Source organism: Gouania willdenowi, chromosome 9, assembly GCF_900634775.1.
Source record: "Gouania willdenowi chromosome 9, fGouWil2.1, whole genome shotgun sequence".
NCBI classification, from domain to species: Eukaryota; Metazoa; Chordata; class Actinopteri; order Blenniiformes; family Gobiesocidae; genus Gouania; species Gouania willdenowi.
In genome coordinates this window covers 21,591,808-21,609,575 of record NC_041052.1, presented here as the reverse complement: position 1 = coordinate 21,609,575, position 17,768 = coordinate 21,591,808, and the positions used below count along the sequence as shown (strand labels likewise).

At 40.7% G+C, this 17,768-nt stretch overlaps 2 protein-coding genes across 12 annotated transcripts in view; both read right to left on the bottom strand.

The window, feature by feature from the left end:
* Positions 1-4: 4 nt before the first annotated feature.
* Positions 5-3,299, bottom strand: med22 (mediator complex subunit 22). 4 transcript variants are annotated; one of them, XM_028457591.1, is made up of 5 exons: positions 3,234-3,299; positions 2,905-3,082; positions 2,023-2,103; positions 1,614-1,822; positions 5-575 (listed from the first exon to the last, which is right to left on the bottom strand). In XM_028457591.1, exons 2-5 carry the CDS (start codon positions 3,025-3,027, stop codon positions 380-382), a joined length of 609 nt encoding a protein of 202 aa, XP_028313392.1. In that variant the 5' UTR covers positions 3,028-3,082; positions 3,234-3,299; the 3' UTR covers positions 5-379. The 4 variants fall into 4 exon arrangements, with proteins under 4 accessions (XP_028313392.1, XP_028313391.1, XP_028313393.1 ...); XM_028457590.1 differs by having other exon boundaries at positions 2,905-3,046; positions 3,234-3,296; XM_028457592.1 differs by having other exon boundaries at positions 2,905-3,134; positions 3,234-3,270.
* A 1,398-nt stretch (positions 3,300-4,697) lies between these two features.
* The window catches only part of aak1a (AP2 associated kinase 1a), a 29,613-nt gene continuing 16,542 nt past the window's right edge, over positions 4,698-17,768 (bottom strand). For 3 of the 8 annotated variants that reach the window (XM_028456807.1, XM_028456810.1, XM_028456808.1), the window contains 4 exons: positions 15,302-15,403; positions 13,501-13,659; positions 13,106-13,195; positions 4,698-6,995 (listed from right to left, as the gene is read on the bottom strand). In XM_028456807.1, the coding sequence (XP_028312608.1) occupies positions 6,166-6,995; positions 13,106-13,195; positions 13,501-13,659; positions 15,302-15,403 (1,181 nt within the window). In that variant the 3' untranslated portion in view covers positions 4,698-6,165. Of the gene's footprint in view, positions 6,996-10,651; positions 12,648-13,105; positions 13,196-13,500; positions 13,660-15,301; positions 15,404-17,768 lie in introns of those variants that run through there. The other 5 variants (XM_028456814.1, XM_028456809.1, XM_028456811.1 and 2 more) reach the window with 5 other exon arrangements.

The following is a 17,768-nucleotide window of genomic DNA, read 5'->3' as shown; positions in this document are numbered from 1 at the left end:
TTTACTTAAAAACTAACAAAAATGTAACAAAGAAATGCATCAATTCTGGGATTTAACAGTCATTTTAACTGAGGAATGTCACTATTCTAAGGTTTTTAAAGCAGCTTGTCAATTTTGTTCAATAAAGTTGGGTTTTAATACCCAGCTGTTCTGAAATATAAAAACAATTACTCAATACAGTTTATGGCACTGCTTCTGATGTACAAACCCCCACCCTATCATTCTCATTCACAATTTACCCACTGTTATGATAATACTGTATATTTTTAAGCCTACAGATCCAAAGTTTATGACTCCTCCTAGTTTGTGAACCACAGCTTTTATCCCTATAAAACTAAAATGTTTGACCATGATTGTCAAGTTCCAGTGAGTTTCTCCCTCATGGTTTGTCCCCGGAGGTGGTCCCATGTCCATTGAGGTGGTGCTGGGTGGGGTTGACCTCTTGTGTGATGGCACCGTCCATGTACTCCTGGTCCCCCTGTGTGGAGCTGCAGCTGCTGTCGGAGGAGGCCCAGCTGTCTCGTCTCCTGAAGGCCTCACACAGGGGCAGGTCAGTGGTGTCCCACTGACTGTAGCTGTGCACAGTGGGAACCAGCAGGAGGCAAAGAATCAGCGAGGCACAGAGAGAGAGAGAGAGAGGAGCAGACGAGAGCGGCAGGTCAGAACAAGCACGATCATACAGGCAGGCACGTAAAGCACAAGGATGGAAGGAGGCAGCAGTGATGGACACATAAAATCACACTAAGAGGATGACTACAGGTCTTTACTTTAGAACAAAAGATGGAATCAGAAGTTCCTGATGGAGGAAAACAGAAAAAAGCAAAGCAAAGAAGGTAAAATCCACTTCTAACATGACTTCAAAACAAACTCAGGAATGAAAGACAAAAACAGCATCATTGTCGCTCTTCTTTTTTTATTATTATTATTTCTTAATCATTCTAATAACACACAGCATCACGTGCGACTGTTGCCGGGGTTACAGTGCAAGTAATCGCCAATATTCTCCCACAGAAAATGTATTAAGGCTTTATATTTCAATTAAATGAAGCATTAAGGCCATCACCATTATAAATATATTTAAATACTAGACAAATAATATCTGATTACTGGTATACTTAAATCTATTACTCTTGTTCCTGTCTACAGTTCATTAATATATTAAATACCAAATCAATGCATTACATTTTTTTTTTTTTTACATTTTAAATCAGTAATATATTACCATGTCAATAATTTGGCATAAACTTGAGTCTCTGGTGTAGCGCGCGCACACACACACACACACACACGTATTTGATTTGTGCTCCTGTGTGTAAGCTGTAAAGCTCTTTGATGTCCAGTGTATCTGAACGAGCTGACAGAATGAACTTAAGCTGGTTTCTACCTTTAGAACTGAACCACTCACTGCTTTCACCACAACACATCAAAAAACCAGTCGAGGCACACACACAATGTGACACTACAAATGAAGTTGGTGATGATTGGTTCTATATGTCGATGTAAAGCCTCCCTGGGGCTCAGCACTGAACAGTACGGAGGTGAGACGGGACACGGTGCTGGGCACAGACTGACTGACGGTGGAATGGGAGGGACAGGTGTGAGCCTACTTGTACCTGGAGGAGTAATATTCTTCCTCTAGCTCATACAGATCCACGGCGATCTCATCGCGGAGAGACGTGAGCTTCTTGTCGCACTCGTCCTGCAGCGAGCGCAGCTGCTGGTTCTGGAGGCTGATGGCGTCGTTCACAGAGGGGAAGTCGTTCAGAATCAGAAACTGCTTCAGGTCAGACACCAGCTTCATGAGGGACTCGCCAGCACGAACCTGATACAGCCACAGGCAGAGAGGAGGAGGAGGCTGGTTACATTCTGATCAAAAAAAGTCATCTAAAACACTTAGTAAATCCAAACTAATTCAAGTCCATATTACACATGCTAAAGATAAGGTTTTACACAGACTGTAACAACAAGGTGTCACACGCCACTTTTGACCTAATGTGCACTGGTTTTTGCAGGAATACTTACAATGTTGGCCGCTCTGACATGCATCTCATAATGGTCCTGCTCTGCTTGGGTAGCACGAGATACCTGCGTCTCATCTTCAATCTAGACGAGAACAGAAAAGCATCAGCCGTATACTAACTGCTCAGGAGATGAAAAAGACAATTATAAAAAGACAAAGATGAAAAGATAAATTGTTTTTAGTGTATTTATTGTACCATTAGGATGTCCCAGTAATGGGATGGAACAGTTTTGTTCACTAAAAATTATCTTTATAGTTTAAGTCACCACAACTAGACTATGACTAATTAAACAAACAAAAAAACAAACGTGAACAAAAACTAAGTCAGAATATTTTGATATTTTCATCAAATGTTCACTTGGGACGAAATCCAATCAGAACTCAACTTTTTTGGAAGGTATCCAATCAAAACTACTTTTATGTCATGGAGGGCGGGACAAGTTGTAATAGCGTCCCATATCAGGTTGATAATTGAGACTTTTTTTTTTTTTTTTTTTTTAAAGGCAGTGGCTACCCTTACGTAGCCGTATCGTACGTAGCGCCCCTCATTGGCCAGTTTAGGTCACGTGAGCGCACCTCATTGGCCAGTACTTATGTTTGCTATTAATACGTACATCCCTAAACTACGTAACGGACTAACCAACCTTAATATAGCACTCCGTTTAAAAATGCATAAACTCTCATACGTTATACTTTCGTCCACTACATATGTAACACATTTTGTCACTTAATGTCACTTAGTTGACTAAATCTGACATTTTCTATAGACACTGTTGTATCCGGCGCAATTTATATAAACGAACATATTGAATCTATAGCCTTTGTGCTGGATGACATTTAGTGTGTGTCAGTAGTTTTTCGTGTTATGGTGCAGTGTGCAGCACCTTTGCGGTTTTGATTATCTCTGTAAAGTTATCCATGATGGACTTGATGTCGTCTTTGAGCCTCTTGTTGTAGTTCTGCAGCAGAGACTCTTTGCTCTGAGGGAGAACTCTCTGAGTAGCCATTGTTAGGCTTCACTGTTACCTACACACACACACATTAACCATTCAACATTACACACTGCACACACACACACACGTGTTCAAAACAATAACAGACTGAAAAAGACAAGCTTTAACAAAGAAAAACACAAGGTATTTTCATATTATCATGTAAACGCGAGTAAAAAGTGTTATAAACAGAGTGTGTGTGGCTATGTTTCGATGCTTACCGCATCATTTGAGGACGTCGTGGATGAAAAGCTCTTCTTCTGCGTTTTAGCGGTGGTTTACACGAGCCATAGTGGTGTCTATCGCCCCCTGTCGACAGCTCAGTAAAACGCAACGGTGATGGATTTCCTCTGCTCATATGAAGGGAAAACAGCTCATCACGATACAGTTTATTTATAATTAGATGTTACAAAAATGTGTTTAATTTTCATGCTTTAGTTATAGATGTTTGCCAGATCTGACTAGTAATGGCAGCTGAGTCAGAGAGTTTGGGAATGTTTGGTGATATGCAGAGGTGGCAAATGTACTAGTCTTCACTACTCAAAGTATAGATTCTTGAATAAAACAATTACACTGATAAAAGTGTTGAAGTTGCTCTCTTACTTGAGTAAAAGTAAAAAAGTACATGCTACTAAATGTACTTAAATAAAAAAAAAAAAAAAAAGTAAAAGAAATGTAACACAGGTAAAAATGAGCAAACTGCATCTTTTTTATTTTTTTTAAAGAACTTGTAGAATACTGGTACATGGAAAACTAGTTAAATCTTACCTTTGAGCACCTGGATAATTTAGCACTCATAATACCATTTGTAAATAAAATGTCTCCATATAAATACAAATACAAATTGCTCAATTCAACCCAGAGCAGCTTTGAGTTTCACATATTTCAATAACTTGAAAATGTTTGCGTCTTTTTACTTAGTGACGTCATCTTTGAAAGTCCTAAAAGTAACAAGCTCATTTAAAAAATGTAAGGAGTAGAAAGTACAGATATTTGTTTAAAAAAGTAAGGAGTGAAAGTAAAAAGTCGCAAAAAAAATACTCGCGTAAAGTACAAGTACCAGAAAAAAGTACTTGGGTACAGTATGAAGTATTTTATTGTATTTGGTGATATGCAGTTATAATTGCATAATTGATAATTAATTACAATTATGGCACAGTTACAATCGTAATTGTAATTATAAGAATCTGTCATCGTTGTAATTGTAATTTAATTGGAATTGAGCAAAGATAATTTACTTAGTAATTGTAATTACCATGGAATTTCAACAAAAAAAATTTGGGCTTTAACATAAGATATGATCATAAATGCACTAAAATCTAAATGTAAAGATGATATAACGACATCGTACACATACAAAAAAACAACCGCATACAATCATCACAATGCTATGTAAATAAAAGTTAGTACAATTGTAGTGGAACTTTAAGTAGTTGAGAACGTAATTGGAATTGACTTTCAGGAGAAAAATAATTGTAATCTATTTGTAATTAGAAAAAAATGCCAGTTATCGTAATCATAATTGAACATGGACAATTGAAAATGTAATTGTAATTGAAAAATGCAATTAACCCCAACCCTGGTGATATGTAGAGCTTACCTCAACACAGGTGTATTTAATTATTAATCAAGCTCAGGAAAACCTAAATGGTAAATCTGAGATCAAGTTTGAGAACAAAACCAAGTTTGATTCACATTCATTTAATTTTTTTCATGACTTACAGCATAGGTTTCAAAGGCAGGCTGTGCAGCATGATCATTATTTTGAAAGCTTTTCTCTCCAACAGCATCATCAGCTCTCGCCGCAAAACGTTTCCTACACAACTCCAGTCAGAATCAACAGTTTCAAACATTCATCGAGGACGTACACTTTGTGTCAGTGACTGTGTGCAACGTCTTTTAATCAGGTGACATTTTACAAAACAATTGCACAGGAAACCTTGTTTTTTTGTTTTGTTTTTGCATTGCAACGCAAAGGCATAGTTTAAATTTTAGGTGGGAGCAGGCAGGATCCATTATTCTTCAAAGTGCCATGATGGAGACCAGAAGGAGATGCACGAGACCTGAGGGATGATAAAAAAATATTCTAAAATGACAGAAATGATAGAACTATGATTAAGACAATTCAGGATCTCACACCAGGATTCTTGATGCATTATCACTGACCAGTAGTTACCCAAAAGACTGGACTAACACAGGATGTCCGTCCATGTGTTTCAAAATCTGTTACATATCAGAGTCTACAATAGATATGCAGTGTTGTGTTGGAATAAAATCTGGTGTTTTGTACCACAGACAGTAAAAGAAGCTCTGGAAAAGTACAGTATTTGGTGTAGAACACCAGTGCAATAAAATCACTTAAATGGAGCAAATCTGAAGGGCACAAATGGCAAATGTAATAAAAGAAAGAAAAAAAAAAAGGAAAATACAATCATGCTTTAAGTTATTGACAAAAATACAAGAAAAGTATAAGGCCTCAAACGACATCACCCCGTAAAGACATGTTACGCATACATTCGTACAACATACTAATCAGAACAATACATTTTCTCTGCCTGATCAATACATTAGAGGCAAACAGGACAAACCCTGTCAATTGATTTCAATAGGACAAATAATAGATCACAGGACAGATGAAAATAAGGAACAATATTCAAAACACCAAAATGTATGGATTTGCATTAACCCTGTAACATCTATGCAACTTTTACCTGTATCTACCAGTGGGGCTAATTTCCCAACCAGAACACAAAAAGGCCCAAACTGTGGACTTAAGGCTGTATTAGGAGTGACTCACTCATCCACGTGTGTTAGGTTATGATGACCCTGTGATTCAAGCTAATTTTTCTTCTCCGTGAACTTTGAGGTGGTGTGATTAAACGCACACATACAGGGAACAAGCAAAAACATAAGTGACGTAGGCCGAACACCAACATACTGTCACTGTGTGGATACATGTTTAATGACAGCAGATAGAAGAATAAGAGAGTGACTGGATATGTGGGATTTGTGTCATTGCATGATCAGGTTTAATCAGAGCCAGCTAAGATTGTGGTCCATGCTGGCCTGCAGCATGCAGTGTGCCTGTCTCAGTCAGTGTGCATAGTTCAGTGCTTCACATTCCCCTCTGCGCTGATGACCTCATGATGCTCTTCAGGGCTTTTCTTGAGGCGCCTTGAGGTGAAAAGGTGCCGAGACAAATGGGTCCACGCCGCTCACTTCAGAGGTCCATGAGTGGAGCGGTCCGACGGGGACAGATGCCACAGCGGCCTGTCTGCTCACGTTGGACACCACTCTGTGAGCTGCTACCGGCTGCTGGGACGCAGCGCCCTCGAAGTGTCGGGAATATTTGGCCAGAGCTTGAGGGCGGAAAGGCTGCTGTGCCACTTGTCCCAACACTCCTTGGTCAGAGGTGGCAGCATGCATTCCTGAAGTGTGGCTGCGTGAGGTCTTGAGTTGTGCTCGGGAACTTTCCTTTCTTTTACCAAAGGGAGCCTGAGAGAAAACATCGAGCTGCTCCTCAGCAGAGACTAGAGCACGAGGAAACGGAGCGTTGGCGAAGACGTCAGCTGTGTCTCCTTGAACATGTAGAAATGGTGCTTCAGAGAAGATGTGTACAGCAGCTGGACTGTCCTCTGGGCTGTGGCTGAGCAGGGAGTGATTCTGAGCAGCTGCTGGGTGGACATTACTGGAGGTTTGGGTGGTAACTGCACTGAAGGCCATTGATGAATGATCTGCTAACTGCGGCCTGTAAACCTCTTCATCCTCAGAGTCAACAAGCAGAGGTTCAGAGCCACTGCAGTCATGGACCACCACCTGACTCTCTATAGGTGCTCCTTCATGCTGCTCTTCTAATGAATCTTCCTTCTCGTCTTCATCGCTGGAGTGCACACAGTCATCGGGTTTTGCTGGTTTTCCTTTGCCAGCTTCAGTGTCTTGTCCATCCTCAAGCATTGTGTATCCATTACTCTCCCCTTGCTGATCTGTGTCAAAAAAATTAAAAAAAAGGAAAGATATAGGAGGACGTAAGAGAAGTGAGCAAAAAGTTAGGAAACAGAATCATTAAAACAGACTGTAATACTTAACTTAAAGTTTTATACATAAAGGCTGACATTACACTGTCATTATCATGACATGACACCTGTCATTAGCATGAATAAGGTGTCATGAAGGCTGTCATTCTTTACCCTAACCCCTAACCTTAACCCTACCTAACCCCACTAGGTAATAATAATTATGATGCATTGGATTTCATAAAGCACTTTATTATAGATACTCAAAGCACTTTACAGAATTATGGCATCATTCTTTCACTCCACACTTAGTGGTGGTAAGCTATTATTCTAGCCACAGTTGCCCTGGGGAAACTGTGCGCAAACAGCCCCTCTGACCACCACCAACATTCACACTTCATTTATACCAGGTAATGTGGGTGAAGTGTCTTTCCCAAGGACACAATGACAGACACCTAAAATTCTCAGTGGTCTCAAATCCAACTATCAATCAATCAATCAATCAATCTTTATTTGTATAGCGCCAAATCATAACCAATGGTATCTCAAGGCACTTTACAGTAGAGCAGTCTTAAGGACGGACTCTTCATTTTATGGATACACACATATGCATATATACGTATATACACATACATATGTATCCCACACCCAACATGAATTCATCATGGCGGCAAGGAAAACCTTCTGTTAAGCAGCAGGAACCTTGTGTGGATCCCATTCCTATGATGAACAGCCATCCACGTTATGCTGTGTTGGGTGTGTGCAGAGGAAAGGGTGGAGACAGAGCCGCTGAGTCTCTGTAACTCCACACTGAGGATCCCACGGACCTGCAAGACAAAAGCCAGAAGGAGTACAGGAGCAAACACACAAGGGAGTAAGCAGACATAGAGGGAGTGTTTGAAAGAGGAATGGGACCCTCTCCGGTCCCTCTCTAACCTAAATGACCTCTCTCTTAACGCCCTCTCCAACCTCTCTCCAACCGAGCATGCCAGACCCCCCCCCCCGGCAGTCTATGCCTATTGCATCTTAATTATGAGCTATGAGCTGGTTCCTAACTAAAAGCTTTATCAAAGAGGAATGTTTTGAGCCTAACCTTAAAGTTAGAGAGGGTGTCTGCCCCCCGAACCGTGGTTGGTAGATGGTTCCAGAGAAGTGGGGCCTGATAACTGAAAGCTCTTCCTCCTATACTACTTTTAGAGATGAATGGAACAACGAGTAGTCCAGCATTTTGAGAGCGTAGTGTTCTGGGGGGATTGTATGGCACTACAAGCTCCTTGAGATAGACTGGTGCCTGTCCATTTAGGGCTTTATAAGTGAGAAGAAGAATCTTGAATTCTATTCTATATTTTATGGGAAGCCAATGCAGAGAGGCTAATACAGGAGTAATGTGATCTCTTCTCCTAGTTTTAGTCAGTACACGTGCTGCAGCATTTTGAACCAGCTGAAGTGTCTTAAGCGACTTGCTCGGGCAGCCTGCTAAAAGAGAATTACAATAATCCAGTCTAGAGGTAACAAAAGCATGGACTAGTTTTTCGGCGTCGCCCTGAGACAGGATAGATCTGATTTTAGCAATGTTACGGAGATGAAAGAAGGCAGTTCTTGAAGTTTGTTTTATGTGAGAGTTGAAGGATAAGTCCTGATCAAATAGAACCCCAAGGTTTCTAACAGTTGTGCTTTGTGCCAGAGTAATGCCATCTAGGGCAGTTAGGCTAGCATAGGTTTCTCTAAGGTGTCGCGGGCCCAGTACAATGACCTCAGTCTTGTCTGAGTTGAGAAGAAGAAAATTTTGGTCCATCCAGGCCCTAATGTCCTTTAGACAGGCCTCAAGTTTAGATAGCTGATTTGTCTCACCTGACTTCATTGATACATACAGTTGGGTATCATCAGCATAGCAGTGGAAGTTAACAGAGTATTTTCTCATAACATTACCAAGGGGGATCATATAGATACAGAAGAGGATTGGACCTAGCACAGAGCCCTGAGGAACCCAGGCCCAGACCTGCTTAGCTTCTGAGATCTAATGAGATCGGGTAATGACAGGCTGGTATGGCCACAAAGATCCCTCCATCTATCCCAGGGGTGTCAAACTCATTTTAGTTCAGGGGCCAAATACGGAGCAGTTTGATCTCAAGTGAGCCACATATTTTATGCATGAAAAGTAATTTCAACATTATTGTTCCCTAGTTTGAACTTCTACATAGACATGGAATACAAAATGTTAAAGAATTTGACCATATCCAAGCAGCGGAAAAACTGTGAGCCCCTGAAGATATTGTTGAGTTTCATTTACACAGTGATTATTGTTTTTTCTGTCATTTTTATTTTTTCCTGCGGGCCGAATTGGATGCTCCAAAGGGCCGGATTTGGCCCCCGGGCCATGAGCTTGACACATGAACTAACCCAAAAAAAAGCCCACATAGCTACAAAGGTGTCATAGCGAACGACACTTAATGACAGCCTTCGTGACACCTGATTTATGCTAATGACAGCGTAATGTCAGCCTTATGTATAAAACTTCAAGCGTTACCAAACAGACTTTTCACTATATTTTCAAGACTTGCATCTCTGACAGGAACAACCCGTCACCCTCTGACTAGTGTGATTGATTTAACAATGAGGAGCCTGCACACATTACAAGACACATTATCTACAAGCAACACAAGACAGGCAGGACTAACGGTACTAGTTACATCACACCACACACACAAAAAAACCTTGTTTCCACAAAATAGTTTAGTTAGTTAAGTTAGTGAGCAGGGCAGAAAAGGAGCAGCAGCCACTTTTTTTTAAATTACTGAGATGAGGCGGAGGATGTCAGTGAGGTCTTTGGAAACAAGGGAAACTCTGTTGACGCAAGTGAGAAGAATCACCATCGGGCAGAGTTTGGCAGATATAGACGAGTCTTACCTGAGCACTGTAGACAGCAGTTGTTAGCTGGCAGCTCTCAGGGAAAGTGTGAATGAAAAGTACTTCAAAGGCAAATGCCTTTATTTTATTTCCTTCCTTACTTTCCTCATTAAAACCAGCAATAAAGCACAACATTCTGCTTATTTTACACACTGCCATAGCATGTGTAATCGCAAACAACAAAAGTTTACAACTTACACAGTTGAAGTTAATCAACAAAGTGCAAAGAACGACTCAAAGCGAAGTCGGCACATTCACATTGAGTTTTATTTACATTTGATTGTACGTCTGTTCTTCAAACCTTGATTCATTCATAAAAATAGAAGTGCAGTCCACGACATCTACAGCCGACTCACGTCCAACAAATTATTATCAAGGAAAAGTGACTGCACCACCTGTTACACCCAACCGGCACATTTTTAATACAACACTGTCGTCACACACAAGTTCAATCTCCAGCTAACACGTGTCTGCTTAGAGCATGACACAGGGTTATTGGTTTGCATAGATTAGCCAAGAATGAAAAAAAGTTTGATTGAACAGTAAAGAGGGGAAGATAATTGGTGGGAAATCATTTTTCTATGTCAAACAAGTTGAATGAAACAGGGAAAAACTGCCCAAAGCAAAGATGTACAGTGAAGTGGAAGTAACAGTATGAGCTTTAAAAGTAGCATTAAAGTTAAAAAAAAAAAAAAAAAAAAAAAAAAAAAGATGTGACCTATGTAGAAAGACAAACATAATAAGTAATTGTAATGGTAATTTATGAAAAATGGGACTCAAAAACTGTACATTTCATAATTCACAATCATACGACCACCACCACTTCTTTAGGTCTCTGACCCTTAACGGTTCCCGAGCACCTCCAAAGTGGCAGCCCACTGCTAGCCCTCGAGGAAAATTGGTAAAATACAGACAAAAAAACCTCCCTACAGTGATCAATAAAATATTACTATTATTGCCTTATTAAATATTGTCTCAAGTGTTATTGTCTGTTTATGTATGATGAAGAAAACACTGATTGCCCAAATAATATGCTGAAAGTGAGAAACTATTCTCAACAATAACCCTTATTTATGACAAGCGCCAAAAGACCAATTAAACCAAAACATCAGGAAAATCAGGAGCCAAGGGAAAATGTGGAATTCTTCAGTTTTTGATATGCCGTAATGAAGATCTCTGATCACTGTCCTTCATGATAAGAGTTAAACAGCTCAACTACATCACAAGCAGCCACTAGGAGGCAATCAAAAGGTTTCACCTACAGTTTCTGCTACAATGTGAGTCTGTTCAACAAATATCATGTAAAGAAACATGAGGTTTAAAAAGTAAATCCAGTTGCCCTTACTATTAACAACTATCATATTATGATGTGGATGACGAGGTTAAAAGTTTCCCCGATGTCTTCGGAGAACAATGTGCAGTAAATAACAAGTAAATGACAGTTTATATAGTATGAGCACAACTCAGTTGTTAAGTCCTCAGAATGTAGATGCACAAAACGACAAAAACACAAAACTCCTGCTACTTAATTAAAACGAGTACACAGGCATACAGTGAGTGACATTAAACAAGCTTTATGTACATATATTGACTGTTTTGATCTAATCTCTCCAATTAATACCGTACATAACTGACTGTAATGATATAGTGAACTGCAGTGGGCAGAGAAGACACAGGAGATATTCGGTGGTCATTCCTAATCTCAGGCTTGTTCCAGCACCAGATCACTTGATAATAGCTTGATCATACACTCATCTGTTTGACAGGAAAATGCTGCTAAAGATCTGCTCCTATTTTGTTTTTTTTCTCTGCATTGTCATTGGTTAAGGACACTAACTCTTATACATGTTTTGTGTCTGCTTTGCGTAGCTCACAATCCTGTTCTAGTTCAAATAAATCAGCCATATTAATACTGACCTCTGAGTGAGAATTACCAAGTACTTGTCAAACACCCTATTAGGATTCAGAGAGAGTTAACACATACAATACATGCAGAAGCTAGTTTGTTCCTTTGCTCATCTACACTAGAAACAAAACTGTAGAAACCATAAATAAAGTTGTGCCAATCTGACCACTGAGTCTAAAGAGTGTTGAAAACTGCCAATGTATATTTTCTTGATCGATCCAAGAACTCGTTCAATCAGCTGAAGCTGCACGTCACCATAAAGTCCATCAAACAGCTCTGAAGACTTTGGAGCATTTTTAGCTCTGAACAAGCTGAACGGGGGCTGGTTCAGTCGTAGTTTGGAAGCCTGTACAACAATGAGGGTGAACACCATGAACATGCATTCAATGGGGACACTGAAGCAAATATGGCAAAAGCATGAGGCGGATCGTGGTGAAGCCAGGACAGGAGCAGATGATATGCTCAGGTGTATTTTTACCAGCGTGGGAATGTCAACAGCCAGCAGAGAGACACAAAAACCAGCTTATCAGACAGCCAGAGATGGTTGTTGATGCCAGGTAGGCACATTATTATGGGGACGGGCAACTTTCCCTGAACCAATCAAAGCTGGCTTCTCTCATTTCTTAAGGTGCTGCATTAAGTGCATCTGCTTGTAATCGTCCCTTCTCCCATCTGTGTTTGGATTGCACACTGCCCCTTCGACCTCCGCCCCCTCTAGAGGTCGATGAGCTGATCCACCAGCAGAAGGGAGCGGGCCAAGTTGGGGATGCTGGATTCTGAGCTGCCACTGTTGCTGCGTGAGTGACCGCCTGGAACGTGGCAGAAAGAAAGAGACAGAGAGAAGATGGACATGGAGGAGTCGAGGGAGATCATGGATGAAAGACAAGCAAAGAAATAAGTAATTTCAAAAGGGAGATGGGTGGAAGATGTAAGTGAGGTGAGGAGACCAATGGTGGCAGAGGGATGCATGAATGGGGAAAGAAGAACAAATAAGCAGAAAGTAAGCTGGGTTCATTGTATTACAGCTGCATCATTACAAGGGAAGAGAGCAGGAATGCCATCCCAGCACTTGTAATATAATTATAGGGCAAACAAAGCAGGAAAACATGTCTAATGGGAAAACTTAAAGGGATTAAATGCACTAATGTGACATTTATACAAGATGTCCCACATGGGGAATCAGAGGCGTGAGTTAAAGCGAGTGAACAAGGAGCTAATTCACTGATTTGTCGTGACATGTTGGCGCTCATCTCTCCATTAGCCTTACCTTGACTAGAGTTTTTGGAGATGAGCACAGGAATGGGGTCAAACTCCACGTCATTGCCCTTCTGCCCACATGACATGAGGAAGGCAGAGTCTGTGGTGTAGAAAGAAGTGAAGCATTGATGAAAGCAGAAAGAAGATACTTCAGCCACAGAAACCCATGTAAGAGGAGCAGAGCAGGGCAAAGGCACACCGGTCAAATCATTATAGTCTGTCATTTCATTTTGTTCTCTGAATTGTTTCCTGTATCATGGAACTAAGGTAGTTACGCTACTTAGTCTCTGACGTTTTATTGACCAGTGTGGTTTTTGTTTCATCTATTTGACTCAGGTTTTTTATTTCAAGCCCCTGGTCATCTTTGAGTTATTTGTCGCAGAGCTGCAGAGGAGGAAGTCTTACCAGAAGCAGTGTTACTGGGCTGCGGTTCCTCCAGACAGGACCGAGTGACAAGAGGAGCAGAGGAGCAGTTGGAAGGGAGAGCACAGACAGACTGGTTTCCATGAGAGGTGCGACACAACAGATCACAACCCAGCAGAGAATCGTCCTCAATGAGAGAATCTAAGACCGTGCAAAGAAAAGCCACAGGCACAAGAGGTCAAAGCAACACCATTAGTGATAGGAGCAGAGGAAGAGGGGTTTTGTTAGTAGGTTAGTTCAGTGGTTAGAATGATCTGGGTCAATATATTTAGGTTTATATGGGGGTCTAGCTCTGGCCTTCTTTGTGGTGACCTGAAGCTTTCTCAAAACAGTGCAAAAACAGTTGTTTTGAGAATGTAGAGGAAAAGAAAAAAGCTGTTTTATAAAAGCCTGACATTTGACTTAGTCACACAACATGTCTGTTCAGTTTTTACAGTAACAGAACAAGCTACTCCACTCTGTCCTTTTAGTTGTGTTTTTCAACACATTCCTTGAGTAGGTTCACAACAACTAAAATAGTAGTTCTAGTCTAAATATATTATAAATGGTGAAATATTAAGTCTGCGCAATCATAAAGGTGCGTTCACACTGAAGGCGACTTCAGCGACAAATCGTCCTTGATGAGTTGCTTGAACATAGTCGGGCTTTTTGCTCATTTCATCGCTCCAGTGACTTGACAACTGGGCAGTAGTATGTGTCTGCAGAGCAGCAGGCAGCACACTTCTTCTACGGCCGCATGTTTACAGCACTTATAGAAAGCGCCACTTGTACTTAGGGTTTAAATGCTCAACTTACGGAGTAACTAAAGGATGAGGCTCCAGTAAGTTGTGTGTACAGTTTGTGTACAGCTCTGCAGACAGTGATGTGGAGAGAAACTCATTGCCAATTGGATGTCACGACACAGTGTCACTCAAAGTGGCTTGAAAAGTACAACATTTTCTACTTTGAGCGATTTCCAGCAACAAAATCCTGCAAGTCGTGTCACTTGAAGGGAAGTCGCTTCATGTCGCGTCATTTACATTGATCTTAAATGTAATCTAGTCGCCAAGGTCGATGAGGTAGCGTTCGGTGTGAAAGCCTGTAGGTGTGTTCACACCCAACGTGGCTGAAGCGATTGCAGTCGCTTCAATTGCCCGTGAAGAGTCGCTTGAGCAGATTGGCGCTTTTTGGTCGCTCCATCACTTCATTGCTCCAGTGACGCGATGACCAGTGTGTCTATGGAGCAGGTGACAGGGGAGAGAAAGGGCTGCTGCATCGAGAGGGCTGATCACTTCTTCTTCAGCCATATGTTTACAGCATTTGTCATAGACAGCGCGGCTTTTACGGTTTAAATGATCAACTTACTGAGTTACTAAAGGATGAGTTCACTCAGAACTTAGGCTTATTCAATGGGTTAAACGCTTTATTTTTGCCCCGGTAAGTTGAGGAAGTGTACAGCCATCCCGCTGCAGCCGCCTCACTGTAACGGGAGGGAGGGGCTGCTGCCTCGGCTCTACGGCCGGGTGAGTTGTCGCTTGAAAAGTTCAAATTTTTCAACTTTGAGCGACTCGGTCGGTCGCCGGAATCGCGCAAGTCGTGTCACTTGAAGGGAGGTACACTGATTTTAAATGTAATCTCGTCACTTCAGTTGCATTCAGTGTGAACGTACCTTGAGAGTGTGAGTGTGTTTAGAACTAAAATCTATTCCAGGTGTCTGGTAAGACTTAAAGTGGGCCTTCAGATTGAAAATCTGAAAATTCAAAATATTCTATTCTTGCAACATTCTTTGAACAGATTTTCTAACCTGGCATGCTAGGTAGGAGGCCCTCTGGGTGACCTGTATGCCGTGGGGATTGCGGAGCATCTAAACCAGGAATGAGTGAGTCCACACGCACCTCTGCCTTTGCTGGAGACGGCACAGAGGGAAAACAGCACAACTTAGTCATACAAAATAGAGAGGCTTAGGTAGGAAATAAACACAGTAAACACTCCTTTGCCTCCATCCCTGTCGATACCGCTGATAATTTGTTAAAAAAAAAAGGAGGGAAATTAGAGAGGCCTGGCAAGAAAGATACATGCAAGGCTTTAAAAAGGAACATGGCTAGTACTTAGCATTAAAGGGGCCAGTCAGGGTCAGAAAGCAGAGAAGTTTCAGGGCATTTCAACATGCAATGAAAGAAAGAAGGCAGAATATACAGAAAAACCTAAAACACAATTTTAAAAATAAAGGACTTCAAACAAGTTCAATACAAGCACTGTACAAAAATAAAATGACTGCAAGATTCCCTTTTATCATATAATTCTCTAGCCCATAGCTGGACCGACTGAGTCCAGCAGCATGAGAGCCACTTCCCCAAGAAAGCTCAGAGCTGAGCTTCCCGTTACTCAGAGTTGACTTGGTCAGGCTGTGCCAACATCAATTACAGTATGGTGAATGTGTTAGTGCAGCCCTATATCAGCGTGTCTGATTGTTTGAAATGCATTATCCACGCCATTGGGTCAATAACAGATAGTCCAGCAATATATCAAATAAAAGCCAAAATGGACAGATAGTCCTCAAACACCTGGGGCCTCATGTACACAAATAGGACAAAGTGGACTTCACTTATAGCGCTTTAGTCTATTTTTAAATGTAGGTACATGCAAACATTAACACACTGTTATATGCTCAGTGGTGATACCAGAGGACAGTCCGGTACCAGATTTATACATTCAAGCGTACACCTTTTTCCACACAAGTCTTTTTACATGAGGCCCCAGGTCACAGCCCATTACAGGACCATCAGCTAGTCTACCACTTCTCTGTGGACCAGCTGATAATGAAGCATCAACCAGCCAATAAAATTGAGTCATCTGAATGTCCTCCCATTCAACCAGCAGTATAAATTCCCATACATGTTCCAACATTATGTTTGTTTCAGTTTTTTCTGCTTTGTAGGCAGTGGTTGCCACCAGGGTTGGGGTAAATTATAATTGTAGCTGTGTAATTGATAATTAATTACAATTATGGTGTAATTATAATTGTAATTTTACATACCTGCAGCTGTCGTAAATGTAATTAAATTGTAATTGAGTCTAGACAATTGATTTTGTAATTGTAATTGCCATGAAAATTGGATTTAAAAAAGTCAATTATAATTTAACGCAAAACTGGGGAGCCATGTTACAGCTCTATGTACAGTTCTACACATATGTAGTTAACAATTATTAAAATATGCTTCATATCAAGGTTTCTCACATTTTACTATTTAAAAAATATATATAAATCGAGGGGTGTACTTTTTTTATTTAGAACCCGTTATCATAAGAGATGCTAACAGAGAGCTAACAAGAGTAATAAGGTTAACTTTTATTAGGTTATTTATTTTAGACTCAGTAATTGTGATTAATTGCAAATTAACTTTAGTAATTGAGAACTGACTTTCTGAGGATAAAAAAAATAATTTTGAAAACGTAATTGTAACTGAAAGAAGTAATTTACCCCAACCCTGGTTGCCACCACTGTCTGCAAACGCTAAAGACGGAAACCCTGGAAGAGGGTCAAACTACAGAAATCCTACAAGTTTCTACAGAAGCAGCTGAGCAAGAAGAGAGCTGAAGCCACAGATGCCAGTCAGAACCAGTCAGAATGCAGAAGTGCAGCTGCAGCTCAGGATGACGGGGGAAGGGAGGAGAGGGCTTCTCAGATTAGATAGTGAGGAGCTTTAGCAAACAGAGAGAGAGACTGTAAAGCTGAGCTGAGAGTGAGCAAGCCACGAAGAAATGTTGGAAAACAAGACCAAAACAGGAATCTCTGGTTAACTAAAGACTGTCAGTGTCATTATAAGTATATGACTTGATCCACTGAGAAGATAAGTTTTATCCTAAGCACACATCCCTGTTTTCATTGACACACTCAGGGCTGTCATATGACATTTGAACATAAGATTTAAAAAATAATAGACAAGATTCACCAATACTTTTCAGATGATATTGCATTATAAAGTACATTTACAAATAAAAAAAAAAACAACCCTATAAAATAGCTAATTTTTATTTATTTAAAAAATTATCAAAGAAAAAATCAAAACAAAAATCTGGGAGAGAGTTAAATAACAAAACAAGACCAGTAACAGACTAATAGGATGAAAACTGGAAACACAGCAGCAGAAAACAGCCAAATGATTTAGAGCTTGTTAGCATCCGATGCTATAAACCACCACTAAATGAGGCTTGAAATGGCTGGTTTTGGTGTGGGGAGGGGACAACGTGCACTGTGAGCTAGGAAGGAA